Source organism: Engraulis encrasicolus, chromosome 20 (assembly GCF_034702125.1).
Source record: "Engraulis encrasicolus isolate BLACKSEA-1 chromosome 20, IST_EnEncr_1.0, whole genome shotgun sequence".
Classification (NCBI taxonomy): Eukaryota; Metazoa; Chordata; class Actinopteri; order Clupeiformes; family Engraulidae; genus Engraulis; species Engraulis encrasicolus.
The window spans coordinates 12,899,537-12,915,835 of NC_085876.1; the positions used below are offsets into that span (position 1 = coordinate 12,899,537).

The following is a 16,299-nucleotide window of genomic DNA, read 5'->3' on the forward strand; positions in this document are numbered from 1 at the left end:
AAAACAGAATCCTAGTTACTAATACCCTAGTGTATGATATTGTCTTGAGGCTACTAGAACGCAGTTTGGGGCGGTAGGCTGACGCATCTGCAAGAGTCAGTTTCGGTTTCACTTGGGCTAAAAGTCCCTTCAAATTAGGAATTTACCACTTGATATGCCTGTAGGGGCGTGATGGGCTATCTGAAGTCAAGATTGTGTAATCGCAATCAATGGTGGTGACCATAGGCCACTGTGATAGCCTATATTAATTTAAAATATATAGGGCCTAGGCTATGCCCTTAGTTTAAAAAGTTTATTTTTCACCTTATCGGAGTGGAAAGAAGGCCTATAGAGCAGACACAAAGGGAGTGGGACAGATGGATGTATGGTTGAGAAACAAATGACCCGAGTAGGGCCAGGAGGCTATAGTCAGTTTGGTGCCCTATGGCGAGCACCCCCTGTGCTTTTTGTGCATAGCTTTTGGCAGCTGTGAAGATGAAGATATATCTGATAGCAGCTGATCAATTAGCCTACTACACAGCAATAATGAGTAGCCTAGTTATTTTCAAAATGTGAATAGAGCAAGTTTAATAGCCTACAGCGGGGATGTCAAACTCAGACCCGGAGGCCAAATTTGGCCCGTGGAGCCATTTTATTTGGCCGCGAGATCATTTAAAATGTGTAGGCTATTACAGTTGGCCCACTATTAATAGGCCTATATAGAATAATACTTGAACATGAAATTGAATGGGAAGATAAAAAAACACTATTTGAGGCACTCCTTACTATTTGAGGCACCTCCTTACATGTCTCAGTGCTTTTACTCCCTGCTTATAGGCAGAAGCTAAAATCTGAACCACCGGTGACTCTCTCTGTACAGCGCTGGACGGACGAATCTGACGCCATTCTGCGCGATTGTTTCAGCACAACAGACTGGGATATGTTCCGCTCGGCCTCTCATAACATCAACGACTACACAGACAGCGTCACTGACTACATCTTCAACTGTGTAGATGAAGTTGTGCCAACAAGAGTGGAAGAGTGACTTTTAGGAGTTTTCCCAACCAAAAACCATGGGTGAATGGGGAGGTCTGCACAGCCTTAAGATCGCGGTCAGCAGCCTTTCAGTCTGGTGATGTTGCAGAATATAAAAGTACACGGTATGAGCTCAGAAAAATCATAAAGTCGGCTAAGAGGCAGTACAGAGAAAAAATAGAAAATTACTACAGGGACTCAGATAGCAGGAATATGTGGAAGGGATTAAGGATAATCACTGACAACAAAGACAGAAACACCTGTTCAGATCAAGGCTCTGCCAATCTTGCTGAGGAGCTGAACTCCTTCTACCCTGACTGCTGCCCCATCCAGCTATCTGTGACAGACGTTTACACATCGTTCAAGAAAGTGAATGTTCACAAGGCTCCTGGACCTGATACCATCCCATGTCCTGTGCTTAAAGTCTGCGCATCTGAATTAGCTGATGTCTTTACAGATATTTTTAACCTCTCACTACAGCAGTCTGTTGTCCCTGCATGCTTCAAGAGGACTACCATCATCCCAGTCCCTAAAAAAGTGAGTTGTCTGAATGATTACAGACCAGTAGCTCTCACACCTGTAGCCATGAAGTGCTTTGAGAGGCTTATCAAGATGCATATCACATCATCTATTCCTGCTGCACTTGACCCACTTCAGTTCACCTATAGGTCAAACAGATCAACTGGTGACACCATTGCCCTTGCACTAAACACCGCTCTTACCCATCTTGATCAGAGTAACACCTATGTGAGGATGCTCTTTATCGACCTCAGCTCTGCCTTCAACACAATTATTCCATCCAAACTAGTGTTAAAGTTGTAAATCTCTAAACCTTAATCCTTCACTCTGCAGCTGGATTCTAAACTTTCTCTCCCATAGGTCTCAAGCAGTACGACTGGGCAAGTTCACCTCCTCCACACTTTGCCTCAGCACCGGCGCGCCCCAGGGATGTGTGCTCAGCCCCCTACTCTATTCCCTTTTCACACATGACTGCACAGCCATCCACAATTCCAATACCATCATTAAGTTTGCTGATGACACTACGGTAATTGGCTGCATCACAAATGGAGATGAGTCGGCCTACAGGGCTGAGGTGGCGGCATTGTCAACCTGTGTGGATAACAATCTACTCCTGAATGTCAGCAAAAAAAAGGAGTTGATCGTGGATTTCCGGAGGGTACAACACCAGCCACACCAGCCAATTTACATCGCTGATACTGCAGTGGAGAGGGTTACGAGCTATACATTCCTAGGAGTCAACATCAAGGAGGATCTCAGCTGGTCTTATCATATCAATTGCATCACTAAGACGGCTAGACAGCAACTGTTTTTTCTGAGACGGCTGCACAGATATGGAATGGAGAGATACTGGCCAACTTCTATCGCTGTACAATAGAAAGCATTTTAACTGGTAATTTCACAGCCTGGTATGGTAACACCACTGCCCGGAGACAGACAGGAGAGACCTCCAGCCAGTCATCAAATCTGCTCAACGGACAATCAAATCAGATCTACCCAACATCCAGGATCTTTACAATCAGCAGTGTCTGAGGAGGGCCAAACGAATTATAGCTGATCCGCACCACCCCAGCTACACACACTTCACCTGTCTACCATCTGCCCGGAGATACAGGTGCTTACGTGCTCACACCAGCCGACTCAGGGACAGCTTCTTCCCTCAATGTATCAGACTGTTGAATTCAAAAACAGCAACATAGGAAGGAATCCCCTCATAATTTTTTTTTTTGCCGTTTTAACATTCTTTTTAACCTTTTTTTGGGACTCCCAGAGCAGGGAAGCTTTTCATTGTATATATATGTTTCATATATATATGTAACCAACTGCGGTGCAGATTGTCCTCCTGCAGCCACCATAGCTCTAGCTGACACACCCCCAGGTAGCAGGTTAGTTGCTAATTCTTACAATTAGCATTTCATGTATAAAACCAGCACTGACCGGCTGGTCATGCACAAGCCCTGCTATGTTGCCTCTACCCTCGGTTACAAATTGGCAGTAGTTGGCAGAATATGTAAACAGAGGCGTGGGTTTTCAGTTTTTGTTTTTGTTTTTTTTGTAAAGGGGCAATAACTGGTTTCATGTAGGCAGAGCAGCAGTCGGCGCATCGGGGGACCCTGCAGCTGACCTGAAGGGTCACATCGCCTCGCGGTCTTCAGCCCAGCACGACTTCTCCTCATCATTGGCGTCACTCGACTTCTCCCGTGTAGTGATAGCTGAGGAGCTGGAGCAGCTAGTGGAGCTGGTGCGTTGGCTCCGCTCAGACAATGACCGCTTGACCCAGGAGGCGACCAACAGGCCAGTTGTGGCCGACCCCGCTGCCACGCCTGAGATCTCCAGCGCTGCATCGGAGCCCTCTAATGGACAGAGTGAGTGTGCTTCTCAGGGTACTGGTACTGTCGACTGGCTGCAGCGGTCTTGAACAGGGCCGCACAAAGACTGCTGATGCTTGCTGTGCCAGGAACCCAGTCAGTTGGCCTAGTGCGGTGGCCAGTAGGTTGCCACTCAGGCCCACCTCTCTACGGCAGCCCCTCCTTTCCTTATTGGCCAGGTCCAAGGGACACACCAACCCAATCCAGTTTGATGCCTTCTGGTATTGTTTTATCTGGTGTTTTTGAACACTCATGTGGGTTTTATTTATGTGTACAGTATTGTTTGGATGCTGAATGTGACCTGAATGTCCACTGCTCAGGCATGTGTGTGCACACGCCTGCCTGCGTGTGCATGCCTGTGAGTGCGTGTGCTGTGATTGTGTGCATGTGCCTGCTGGTTTGAGTTCTCCCACTTTTGCTAGAAACTGAAGCTTGGTGTTTCGAAACACAAGCCTATCGGCGGGACGCCGATACAAAAGTGAGGGGAAAAATGTAACCAACTGCGGTGCAGATTGTCCTCCTGCAGCCACCATAGCTCTAGCTGACACACCCCCAGGTAGCAGGTTAGTTGCTAATTCTTACAATTAGCATTTCATGTATAAAACCAGCACTGACCGGCTGGTCATGCACAAGCCCTGCTATGTTGCCTCTTCCCCCTGTCCTCGCTGCTTTCTTGGAAGTGTGACGCTTCTGCAGCATACTCAACACTTCTTGATGGAGGATGCCTTGAAGGTTGAGTCTGGAGGATGCTGGGGGTGAGCTTATGCCTTGGTGTGGTGTGTCCAAGGCTTTGATCATGGCTGCAGTTATAGGAGGTATGTTTATTGTTTTACCTGTGCTCGTGTGAATGTATTGCAACAACTGTGTTTTTTACAATGTTTAACTTGTTTAATGTTGATGTATTGTAGTTGGCTTTCTCTCTGATGGCTGGGGGCGCAGACTGAAGAGGCACGATTGTTTAGGCTCCAGTTGTTTGCATGGAGGTAACTCTTGTTTGTTTATGTACGCTGGGCATGGTCAAACATCTTTCAATAATGTTTACTACAGCTTGGTGTGGTGTTGCATGATTTGTGTGAATATATAACTGAAATAACCTTGCATGGTTTGTTTAGAACTGTGTGATTCCTGAAGTGTATTGCATGATGTGTGTAATTGTATGTGTTTCCTGGAAATAACAGTGCATGCTTAACATTAGTTAACATTTTTAGTATGATGTAAACCTTGCTAGCCTGTATGAGCATCCTTGATACCATGCAACTTACTGTTGTCTTTTCTCTTTTAGCAGAGCGATTGCCACTGCTGCTCTGCTAGCCTACAAGTATGTGCTAAACCAGCTGTTGCCCTTTTTGACCCTTTTGGTTTATTTTGTTGGATTTGTTTTACAAGAACAGAAAAAGAAAGTAACTGAACAAGCATGTCTTATGGCTGTTTTGGTTAATAAATAATGACTGCTATTTTCATCACCTGAACCCATGTCTCTGATCTTACTTACTTACCTGTGTGTGGGAAACCCTGGTTTACAACTTGGTCTAAGAGCCATTGTTCAACAAGTATATCTGGTGGTGCAAGGCCACCAGTGGCGTAGTCGTTAAAACACACAGTTTGCCTAGACCTTCCAAACTACCCCCGGTTACATATATACACATGACAAATAAAATATCTTGTATCTTGTATCTTGTACTAAAGTTAAAAAGCCTTTATTTAACACTGACTATATGCCTACGCATTTCGACCCATTGTCTTCATCAGGGCAGGCCAAACAATTGCACATGAAAGGTATAAGGTAAGGAGGTAGAGCTGGGCCACATGACACAGAAAACCCGCCCCTCCCAAACCACACAAGGTAAATACAACCAACCATTTATCAAATTGCTAGGGAGATAGGTGACCCGATACTTCAGTTTGTGACACAAGCGCCAGAATCGGTACAGATACTTCTTAGACATTACTATTTTCAAAAAGTATGCGGGCCACTTCAAATTCAAGATGGTTGCCCATTTTCCAATATGGCCGCCATACAGATATAAATTGGCAACGGAAACAATTTGTGATACAAACACCAAACTTGGCAAGGATAGGCCTACTTCTTAGATGTACCTCTTTTGATAAAGCATGCGGGTGACTTTTCCAAGATGATTCATTTTCCAAGATGGTCACCGTTCAAATGTGTCTTAGGAAAATAAAACCATCCTTAAAATAATGATACAAGCACCCAAATTGGTACAAATACTCCTTGGACTTAACTCATTTGAAAAAGCATGTCTGTCACTTGAAATTCAAGATGGCCACCCATTTTCCAAGATGGCTGCCAGAAATTCCTGTAGGAATACTGCAGGTGATACTAGAGCAATTGTTCAAATAGTGATGTGAGCACCAAACTTCTTACAAATACTCTTCAGACACAACTCTGTTAAAATGTATGTACCATTTGAAATTCAAGATGGCCACCCATTCTCCTACTGCAGAAGTTCCATAACTGAAAAAAGTTTAAATTGTGATAGAAGCACCAAACTCAGCACAAATACTCCTTAGACTTTATCCTTTTTGAAAAAAATGGCCTACTTTAAACATGACAAGGCCATGTAGGCCTATAATGCAAGATGGCTACCATTGCTTCTTATTAATGGAGACATTTTCATAATCTCTGATTTGAGGACATTTGAGAGATTACCATAATCCCTTTGATGAATTTAGATTATCTTGTTGTCTAAAAGTATAGGAATTTTAAAATTTCCCAATACTCACACTGGCAGCTATAGTCATCTGTAGGTCAGAAGATCATATGGATCATTCCTTTCATGGTATTATGAATGCCATCCATATTTTGTTAGCTGTTGGGAAATGTGCAGTGGGTGGAAGGGCTGTCCAGAAAATTGTGTTCATACAGTATCTCCACTCTTTGCTCGTACCATAGACGGTATAGGCCTATAACTAGGCAAAGCATCCATGACATCATGCATAGGCTTTTGCTCAGCCAAAATGCGGCTTAATGTCAAACACAGCATGATGTCATTTTAGTGCACTTGGATATCGTTTTCAATCTACCTTCTCACAACCAGTTCCAAATATGGGTACAGTTATTGTACCAAATGCTGAAATCCCCACACCTTTTGCAATGTAAGACTTGCAGAAATGGCTTTACAGTTTGCTTCTGAGCAAACAGTCTGGTGATCTACATGCAACTGAAATGGACCCTTCACCTCAAATCTCTCAAAGAGATCAATCTCATTATCAAGTACTGTTGGCCGGTGCTCATCTAGCTTGGGAAACAAATGGGCATATAGAGACAAAACTGTGCCAAACAGAGACAAAGAGTCTTGTTGACTGGGGATTAGAAAAGAGTGTAGATATACTGTACAGCCTTCTGGACTCCATCCATCTATACATTGCAGAGCTTTTCCAACAGCGGATCAAATGTATCATTCAACATCAGCCTGGCGAGGCAAACTATGTGAAAACTTAAGTCTGGGTTCCCTCGTATCAGCAAACAGTATGCAAACAGTACAATTATCCAGTTTCATCAAAGTGGTATGTAGATCTGTAAAACTGTCCCTTTCGGTGCTTGTATGACCATTTGAACAGTTGTTTCAATTGCTAATTCATATCTGTATGGCGGCCATCTTGGAAAATGGGCAGCCATCTTGAAATTGAAGTGGCCCGCGTACTTTTTGAAAATAGGCAGGGGTGTCAAACATACGGCCCGCGGGCCGCATCCGGCCCGCCAGAAGGTTCGATCCGGCCCGGATGTAAAAAAAAAAAAATTGAGACCTGCATGACATTAACCCAATGGTCCTCTCTCTCTCTTACACTGTATTTGTAGTAAAGTGCACATCAGACTTCTAGTATAAATGTTGAATTTGTACTGTGACAGGCATTTGATAAAGCTCATACATAGACCTCATATATAGATGTCAAATGTTAATACTTCTTATTCGTATTGTATTGGTATTGGTTTTAATTAAATAATAAATATAACTGTATTTGTATTGGTTCGTATTGAGCTCAAATGGGAAACAGGACATTAAAATGCGTTAAAATGCAGGAAATTACATCTAAGAAATACAAAATTTTCGGGGGGAAGACCCCCAGACCCCCTGCCAAAATGAACTGTCCACTATTAATTGACAGTTCCCAATGAATGAATTAAATCAATTACATTTTGCACAGGATTATCAGTAATGCATTGCTTTCTACATATTCCTCACACGTTTAAAACGTGCTGAAAAGATAAGGCGATAGTACTGTAAACTAACCCTCTGCTTTATGGGTTTTTTTCGCGATAATGTTACTAATGCGGCCCGCTTGAAGTCCTCATGGGTTGTATGCGGCCCCCAGACCAAAATGAGTTTGACACCCCTGCTCTAAGGAGTACCTGTACCGATTTTGGCGCTTGTATCACAAACTGAAGTGTCGGGCCTTAAAAAGGGTCTAAGCCTCCTAGCTAAAAGTGTCTCCCACAACCAAAACAAATAATTAAAAACGGTCTTTTTCATTATCTCAATCTACCATCTTTTTCATCCCACAGTCCGATTCACAGTTCATTCAAAGCAAAAAAAAAAAGAAAGACATTTAAAAAATGGAAAAAAGTCCACATCCTCATTGAGGCCCGTAAATGTTGTGGCATTCAATTTAACAATCACCAAGTTTCCCTTTGGAGAAGCCGTTTTAATCTATCCCCACCCCTTATGTTTTTATTTATGACCTCTATTGTCATTATTTTCACAGATCCGTATGGCCAGGTTCTCTGAAATGAACAGCCATGGGGTAGATGGGGTTTTGAGTTCTTATGGCGTACTTATGCTCTGTCAGTCTGACACAGAGCCTGCGTTTTGTGCGCCCAATATAAAAGCAGCCACATCCACATTCTAACCTGTACACTATATGTGTAGTATTACAGTTTGCAAAGTCTTTACAGTAATACACCTTTTCACCAAAAACATCCATAAAAGCGCTCTGGCGAGAGATGTTATCACAGTGGTTGCATGAGCCACATCTGTATGTGCCTTTTAGCTTTGGGAAATGAGAGGGAGGTTTGGATGCAGGGAGGTAACTTCTCATCAACCTATCTTTCAGTGTGGGAGCCCTCCTAAAGGAAACTGGGGGGCACTCAGAGAACACTTAACGTAAGGAGGGATCGCCATCAAGAATACCCCAGAAATTGAAATTGCAATTGAATGGGTCACAGGAATATGAGCCCAGGGCCCAGGGCCCAGGCCAGTGAAAAAGCCCACAAATAGGCAACATAATATGTGCAACCTTTGATCTATAATGTGACTCTGTTTGTGGAATTCAAGTGTGTGTATGCACAATTTTAAAAAAATAAATATTGAGTTTGGCCCTCGACATCGCTACAGCATTGAAGACCACATAAAAGTAAGTTTAGTTATATAGCCTAACTACTAATATGACGTATTTTTCCAATTTTGTGAAATTTGCGAAAGTGAGTAGGCCTACCCCAGACCCATTATGATGACCAGGATCTAGGGAAAGGCTGAAGGGGGGAAAATATCTGAGGTACTGACAAATCCAGTGTGAGCATTACAACTGCATGTTGAAATTGGCAGTTATCATTTAAAGCAGGTGTGGGGAATCTTTTTCATTCGAGGGGAAACTTCAAATTCATCCGAGGGATGTAAAAGTCCCCCGAGGGCCGTACTACGAACACAAACCAGGATTTCCCCTTGCACTTTAGGCATGAAGACAGCCACCTTTTAAAACAGACCCCACCTTCTCTAGGTCCCCTCAATATAATTTAATTGTATTGCAAATGTATTTTCTAAGATTCCTTTTCAAAATATGTCATATTTCATTGAAGCTGCATAGTATTCAAATTATATTGGGGCCGGATAAAACGGCCTAAAGGGCCGCAAACGGCCCTCAAGACATAGGTTACTCACCCCTGCTTTAAAGGTACACTGTGTAAGATTTTAAGTTGTTTTTTCCAGAATTCATGCCATCCATTCACTAATGTTACCCTTTTCATGAATTCTCACCACCACTATCAAATTCGAAGTATTCATTATGACTGGGAAAATTGTACTTTTCATACATGAAAAGATAGATCTTCTCCATGTTGGCCATTCTGAATATCCAGAAATTGACGCTATTAGCTGCAAAAATGACTGTACTTGACTGTACTTGTGCCATACTAAAAATATTAGTTTATTTCTTCGTAAACTTTCATGAAAATATCAAATTTGGCAATAGGCAGTCCAATTTCAATAAACAGCATAGTTCTATCTTTTCTGACCATTTCCCGCACAGTGTACCTTTAAGCACCATGCATTTTTCTTCCTATTCTTCATCAGTTCTGCCATCAGTTCTAAAAGTACTGGTCTTTGGATGATCACGGTGTCAGAGTATAGCATCACATTAGCCTTCATTTTTGTCAGAATTAGACCTGGCAAAATCTTGGTGGGGTTTTTTGTGACTGGGCTGTCGTAGAGGCTTCTTTTGTGGATGGCACCCACATACGCCATTCCTCGCCATGCGCGGCGGCATATTGTGTCATGGGAAATAATCATTTACATTTTTGTATAACACCTTTCTATAACCATTCTCACCAAAATGTAATAGCATTGACCCTTCTGGTGTACAACTTTTTTTTTCTTTGTCAGGCCTTTGTCCTTTCTACTCCATGTGGTGTCAGGGGGGTTGCTCTGCGAAATACTGTCTTCTAGCAATTGTTTGATAGAAAACGACGTAATGAATTCTTAAACTCTGAGACTGATAGAACTCTTGCTCAATTACTTAAGTGTGGCTTTCCTCTGGGACTTTCTTTGGGGTGTACTCATTTCTGCACCACCCTAATTTGCTCAAAACTGTTTTTAAAAAAAGAGTCACATTATAAAACGTACTTTTATGTTGTACATTCAATGAGATATTGCATTAAAAATAATCTATGCATGTTGTGGAGATATATTTTGTGTTTAATGAAATGTTACGACAACTGTCCAAAAGGGGTGTATTAATTGCTGTGCACTGTGAGTATATACCGTACTGAGTGCATATAATCATTGTCAATGTGGCTATGACTTTATCTTCTCTTCATGTCCTAATTCTATTATAAGGGGACTTGGGGGCATCACTATGGCACCCCCAAGACATTTGGTGCCCTAGGCAACTGCCTTGCCTGCTTATGCCTAGCGCCAGCCACACTCTAACCTGGGTCCTCACATGTATGTGTAGTTCAACAGAGGCAATCTGGCTAAATAGTCTAAGCTTTTCTGACAGCAGTCAGCTTCAGTATCCATTCAACTAGAAATCGTCCCCTTTGAAATTCTCATGCTATGCGTCAATCAGATAAGGTGGGTATAAAATTAGGATCAGGATAGAATTGTAAAAAGCATCAATCCAAAATTCAAAAACATAATCATGCGACAATGTACTGATGGGGTGGTCTGTTGTTCAATGTTAGACATCGCTTTTCTTTGACTTTGAACTCTCCATGTAATGTGATGACTAAATGACACCCTTGTTTCAATGAAGAGCAAATCAGCAAGGTAGGCTATAATTCCCACTATGTTTTGTTTGGTTGTGCTAAACTATCTTAAGTTAAAACTTGATAAAAGTGTATGGCTTATATTGTATCATAGTAAAACAAAATCACCATTGTTCCAGAAAATGTGTGTTTATTGACAGGAGTTAATGTTTCTTTCAGATAATCTGTTTTGAGTTGAGTGTTATGGTGTGAAGAAATTCATTTCTTCTCAGCATCAAAACGGTGATAGAGCACCCCAACATCTTCTTGTGACACTTTGATCCAGCCAGTCTCCTGCATGTGGTACACTGCAAAGTCAAGCACAAAAAATGTTACCATGATATACATTAATTCGATTACTTAATATGAGTTATGAAGTATTACAGTTACACAGTATTTAAAGACTTACTGTTCACAGTTCCTCCTGAATATGCATCCCTGTGAGTAGCGTGGAAAATTGCCCTCTGAGCTAAGTCGTACGCCTCAGGTACAGAGAGGTCATACCGGTAGCCACTGTCCATGACGCCATACGCATAAGCTTGACCGGACCCCGTGGAAAACATATTGCCACTGAGTCGGACCCCACCATCATCCACATAATATAACCCTGGTCCCTGAAGAAGTAGAAAATATATTATTTCCTTTAATGTTTCATTTTTTCCTCATCTATGTCCACAGTTTGAGCTTCTCATTCACTATTATCTTTTTCATGGAGGTTATTTTTATCACCATCAAATTTTAAGGTTTCATTATGTCTTGATTTTTTCATACAATAGGCAAATCTTCTCTATGTCTACCAGTTTGAATTACCCGTCATAAACATTTTGCACACCAAAACCTTTACGAGAGATATTATAACAATATGTTGTCGTAGATAATAAAATCAAAATAAAACGTCTTACCTTCTTATCCCAGCCACATATCATGGTCCCCATGGACAGCCCCATTCCTCTGTAGCTCACCACCATGTTGGCCAGGAGTTTGGAGGCGGCAGACACAGAGATCCTTTCCTTATTCCTCAGCTTGTATATCCTTAAAAATCAAGACAGCATTTGTGTCAGTTACATGACCTATTTCAGTGTATTTCAGTTTACAGTGTGTAGGCATTTGTGTCCTAGGGCTGCTCGATAATGAGAAAAATAGATATCACGATTATGAAATTTAGCATGCCTAATTTACCACCTGCATTCTGTTCTCCACTCAACTGTCATTCGCCTGAATTCAGTGTGAAAAGATTACACTATTTAACCAGCTGCATCTCATTCTCCGCTCTGCTGTCAATTGGTGGAATTTAAGCGCCCTGGAATTTGGAACGCCCCTTAATTAACTATACAGCATCTATTCTCTGCTCACCTGTCTCAAGTCAGAAATTTTCTTTCTCGCTCGCACCCACCACCAAAGAAACTCGACAGAAGAACATCATCTCGGGGGGGGGTTTGGGGGGGGGGGATGCACGGTGTAGTACGGGGGGGGGGGGGGGATGCACGGTTTAGTACGAGGGTGTTGCCTGAGGACACGAGTGGATGGAAAATTAACTCCCTTATGCATGGTCATTGGGTCAGTGGGTGCGATGGATACAATTTCCGTACTCCCTTGCGCATGGTCAGGGGGGGGCGACACCATGATGGATAATTTGTGGCCAAATTAACTGCAGCTGTTGGTCAGCAGTAATTGCTGGGGGTAATTAAGGACAGCTGACAAACATTCACACTGTCCTATGACCTGTTCCACACTCCGACCCTCGTGGAAGTGGCATTGCATGCTTCCCTGATGCTTCCAATATTGACCGTAGAAGAAGAATAACATTCCCGCCCTCCTGTCTCTACTCTCCTTACCCACCACCCACCCGCTGTTCTATCCTTGTTGATTCCTTAGGTGTCTTGCCCTTGCTTCCTTCCAGTTCACCTCGCTCCATTGCTCTCCAACCCTCATCTGCCGGGGGGTGTCCTCTCAGAGTTCACAGATATCTGCGGGCGCAGTTATTACCCGAGATCTCAGTGGCGCCCCGTACTCCTGAGCTCGAGAATGTTTGCTGCATACACATTTCTCAGACGTGACAGTACTTCAGCACCATGGCCAGCAATCATGCCCCATACACCACGTAATCTATCTCAGCTTCTTGAGTGCAGTGGTCCCTACGGAACCCGTGAAGCACTTTGATGATCAGTCCACTGCGACTGCGTGGACAGCCACTCTCCTTTGAGATCACGATCACGAGAAGTCTGTTCTCCAGCGAGAACGAAGATGTATTGCATACTGTACATGCTTAATCAAAATTTCAGAGAGTGAACTATAGAAAAATAATTGGGCTAAACAATTCACAATCTTCCCTCCCTTCAGTACTATAGTGTGAGTGGAGGGCCATAGAGAAAAACACAGTGGTGTTCTGTTCTGTTCAAGTCTGTTCTGTGCTTGAAATGGCTTAAGTGGAGGAGAATGTATTGCGTAACCTACCTTTTGGCAGTATAGACACATTTCAAAAATATTGTTTCAACTCTATAATGAAATGTGATATTGTTTGACAGAAATATTGATATCCCAATTCAATATATTGCACAACCCTGGCCTCATAGGCGAGTACATCTATGCAAAAAAAAGACCTAACCCCAAAAAAATTGATACAAAAGGTTTTTCAACTGATTTTGTTACCTCTAAGTGTCCTTGATAACATACTAAAAATCTAGGGAAATCTGACTTCAGGAAAGGTGTCATTTTCAAGATCAAAGTTTTTAAAAATAAAGGTTACTACATGATAATTACATTGGCATGAACTAACATGTTTTCAGGATCTGTTTGTTTGGAGTGCTGTTTGGGTGGATAAAGACACTATGATAATATCCATGTGCTGTTTGTCAGGGCACATCATCAGTGATGAATCATGGTGTCACTAGGTATTTTGGGTCTTTCAGCAGCTGAACTGAATAGACAGGAGCCACTACATGTGTAAGTAGAGGGCAAGGTGAAACGGTTGGTACTGGAGACAGACAATGTCCTGAAAGGACATAGGGCTTTAGCATAGCTTTCAGGTAAGCCAGAGTAGGGCCTGTTGTAGCGTCATAGGCAAGGGTCAGGGCCTTGTATTCAATTAGGGCATGAGAAAGAGGACATGACTGGGAAACTGAGGCTATGTGGTCAGAGAATGATAGATGGTCATCAACAATGACACCTAGATTTCTTGTGGCCTTATTTGAGGCAACAGTAGCAGAATCCATATTGAGCTCGGTATCATGGCAACCTAAATCTTTGGCTGGGATCACCAGCAGTGCATTTGGGCGAGGTTCAACTAAAGGTTGCATTCCTTCATACTTGTGGATAGTTCAGAGAGGTAAGCGGAAATGTGTGTGACCGTGGAGTCATCTGGCACAAAGTAACTGTGCTTCATCGGTGTGACAGTAGTATGAGAAGCTGTGAGAACAGATAACATGGCCCAGTGATGTGGTGTACATGGCAAATAGGAGTCCCAGCACCAGCCCTTAGGACACCTCTGTGGAGAGGCTATGATTTGAGGACAGCTGACCTTGCCCTCGATACATGCTAACAATGATACCACCAGACTCAAAGAAAGTGTGGAAGAACTTGAGACACATAAACCTCAATTATTTATCTAAGAGAGATGTTAAATAATCATGTTTTGAAAAAAAAAAATGCTAGCTGGTGTGTCTGCACAAAGATTTTTAGATTTACTACAAAACAAAAAGAGATGTCCATAATCTCTTCTGAAGATATCTTCTGGCTTACTAGAAACAAAATAAAAGAGTAATTTTGAGCTTGGCTTTTTCAGATTTTGAGATTTTGCATTTTGAAATTTAATGCATATTTAATTAGATATAGTCCAATTACCATATTAAAACATAACATTTCAGAAAACTTGCAATACATTTTTTTCTCACAAATATGTGAGTAATCACCGGATTAAGTTTCATGGTGATATCGGCAAGCTACATTTTTTGGCCTATTCACCTGGAGTGTCTCTTGACCCTTATAATAAGCCTATGGCAGCCATGTTGAAAAAAACTCATTTCCCAAAGTCAGATTTTACTAGATTTTTAGTATGTCATTTAGCAGGTCCAATAGTAATAGAATCCATAAAAAAACCTTTTGTATCAATTTTTTTGGGGTTAAACCCTAAATGTACTCGCCTATAAAGGTGAATCTGATCATGTTACTTGTTTGAATCTCACCCTAACCATATGGGATAAATGTAGGCCTGTGTAGTCACACTTTGGCCTGCAGTCCATGGCTGAACAGCCCTTGAGAAAGGCACATAACCACATATTGCTCCAGGGACTGTAACCAATACCCTAATAACTGTGATTCGCTTTGGACTAAAGAGTCAGCTATTTTAGTCTAATGTAAGGCTTGTGCTGGTAGATATTATACTGTATACCTGCATTCTTTGGCGAGTACTCTCTCCCAGTAAACGCAGTCCGCTGCGCTGCCAGACATTGTCCCCAGGAGGTATGGATTGATCTCAATCACCTTCTTGAACATCTGAGTATCTATCAAATACAGACCCCACAAGTGAAGATCATGGCTGTTTGTAAAATAGATGTGTGTGTCACAGTTGGCTTCAGGCTACTTACCAACGTAAGACCCAGCGGATGCCCTAGAGTCAACAGCCACCATAACTCCATGTTGAAATTTGAAGGCAAGAGTGGTGGTGCCATGATTCAGTTTAATCCTCACTCCATCAACTCCATCCTCACTGTCTGTGAGAGGCTTCAGAAAAGTGGCAGGCTGTGAAAGAGAACAGATTAGAATAACAGGGGGAGGCAGTTTTGATGTATTTTCGGACAGTGTTTTTTTTTTTGTAGCAATATATTTTGGAGTTCATATCATTGTATGATGCAGTAATTCTAGTTTTCGGTAGCCTATAGGCTATTAGCCCAAATATTGTTTCCACGTAAAATTGTAAGCCTATACTGTTACAATTAGTAGCCAACAAAACTGCAGTTTCTACACGCATTTTCCATAAGGGTATTGGTAAGTAAAACGAAAGGAAAGAAAGGCAAAACAAGAATAGGAAGAAAAGAACACAGCCTCTGAAGGCGATCAGGAAAGCAGTCACAGCAGCATATGGGCCCAGCTTGTATACAAATGAAGCCAGATTTATTGTAGCCTATGTAAGGATGTCGAGTATACCGTACAAATTGCCTAGGTACGGGTAATTCAGACAAACAAGCCTGTGCACGCTAGAAGACAACACGGTCTCAAGATCACTTACATTCACACCAACTGGAACCGCAAACTCAGGTGTATCGGTAGCAAACTTGAAGTGGTTTACTTTATCAACAGACGCTACCTGCGCGTTAAAATTATCCTCTTTTACCCAATCCGATATTCCACACAAGTCGAGCAGAGCCATTTTCCACGACTACAGTTTCCTGGTTTAAAAGAGAAACTGAAAATGACATTCAA

At 42.2% G+C, this 16,299-nt stretch overlaps 1 protein-coding gene across 1 annotated transcript; it reads right to left on the reverse strand.

The window, feature by feature from the left end:
- Positions 1-11,022: 11,022 nt before the first annotated feature.
- LOC134436297 (proteasome subunit beta type-8-like) lies at positions 11,023-16,255 on the reverse strand. The gene is made up of 6 exons (XM_063185445.1): positions 16,106-16,255; positions 15,465-15,618; positions 15,269-15,380; positions 11,784-11,913; positions 11,291-11,495; positions 11,023-11,189 (listed from the first exon to the last, which is right to left on the reverse strand). The coding sequence occupies exons 1-6, from the start codon at positions 16,244-16,246 to the stop codon at positions 11,101-11,103; spliced, it is 831 nt and encodes a 276-aa protein (XP_063041515.1). The 5' UTR covers positions 16,247-16,255; the 3' UTR covers positions 11,023-11,100.
- Between the last annotated feature and the right edge of the window lie 44 nt (positions 16,256-16,299).

Bases quoted from the DNA above. Each gene is read 5' to 3' on its own strand.
- LOC134436297 (XM_063185445.1), bottom strand. From the start codon at position 16,246: ATGGCTCTGCTCGACTTGTGTGGAATATCGGATTGGGTAAAAGAGGAT. The intron at 11,914-15,268 runs GTATACAGTATA...TTGATTTTTAAG, and splicing joins GTACTCGCCAAAGAATGCAG to GATATACAAGCTGAGGAATA. The intron at 11,496-11,783 runs GTAAGACGTTTT...CTACTTCTTCAG, and splicing joins TATGTGGCTGGGATAAGAAG to GGACCAGGGTTATATTATGT.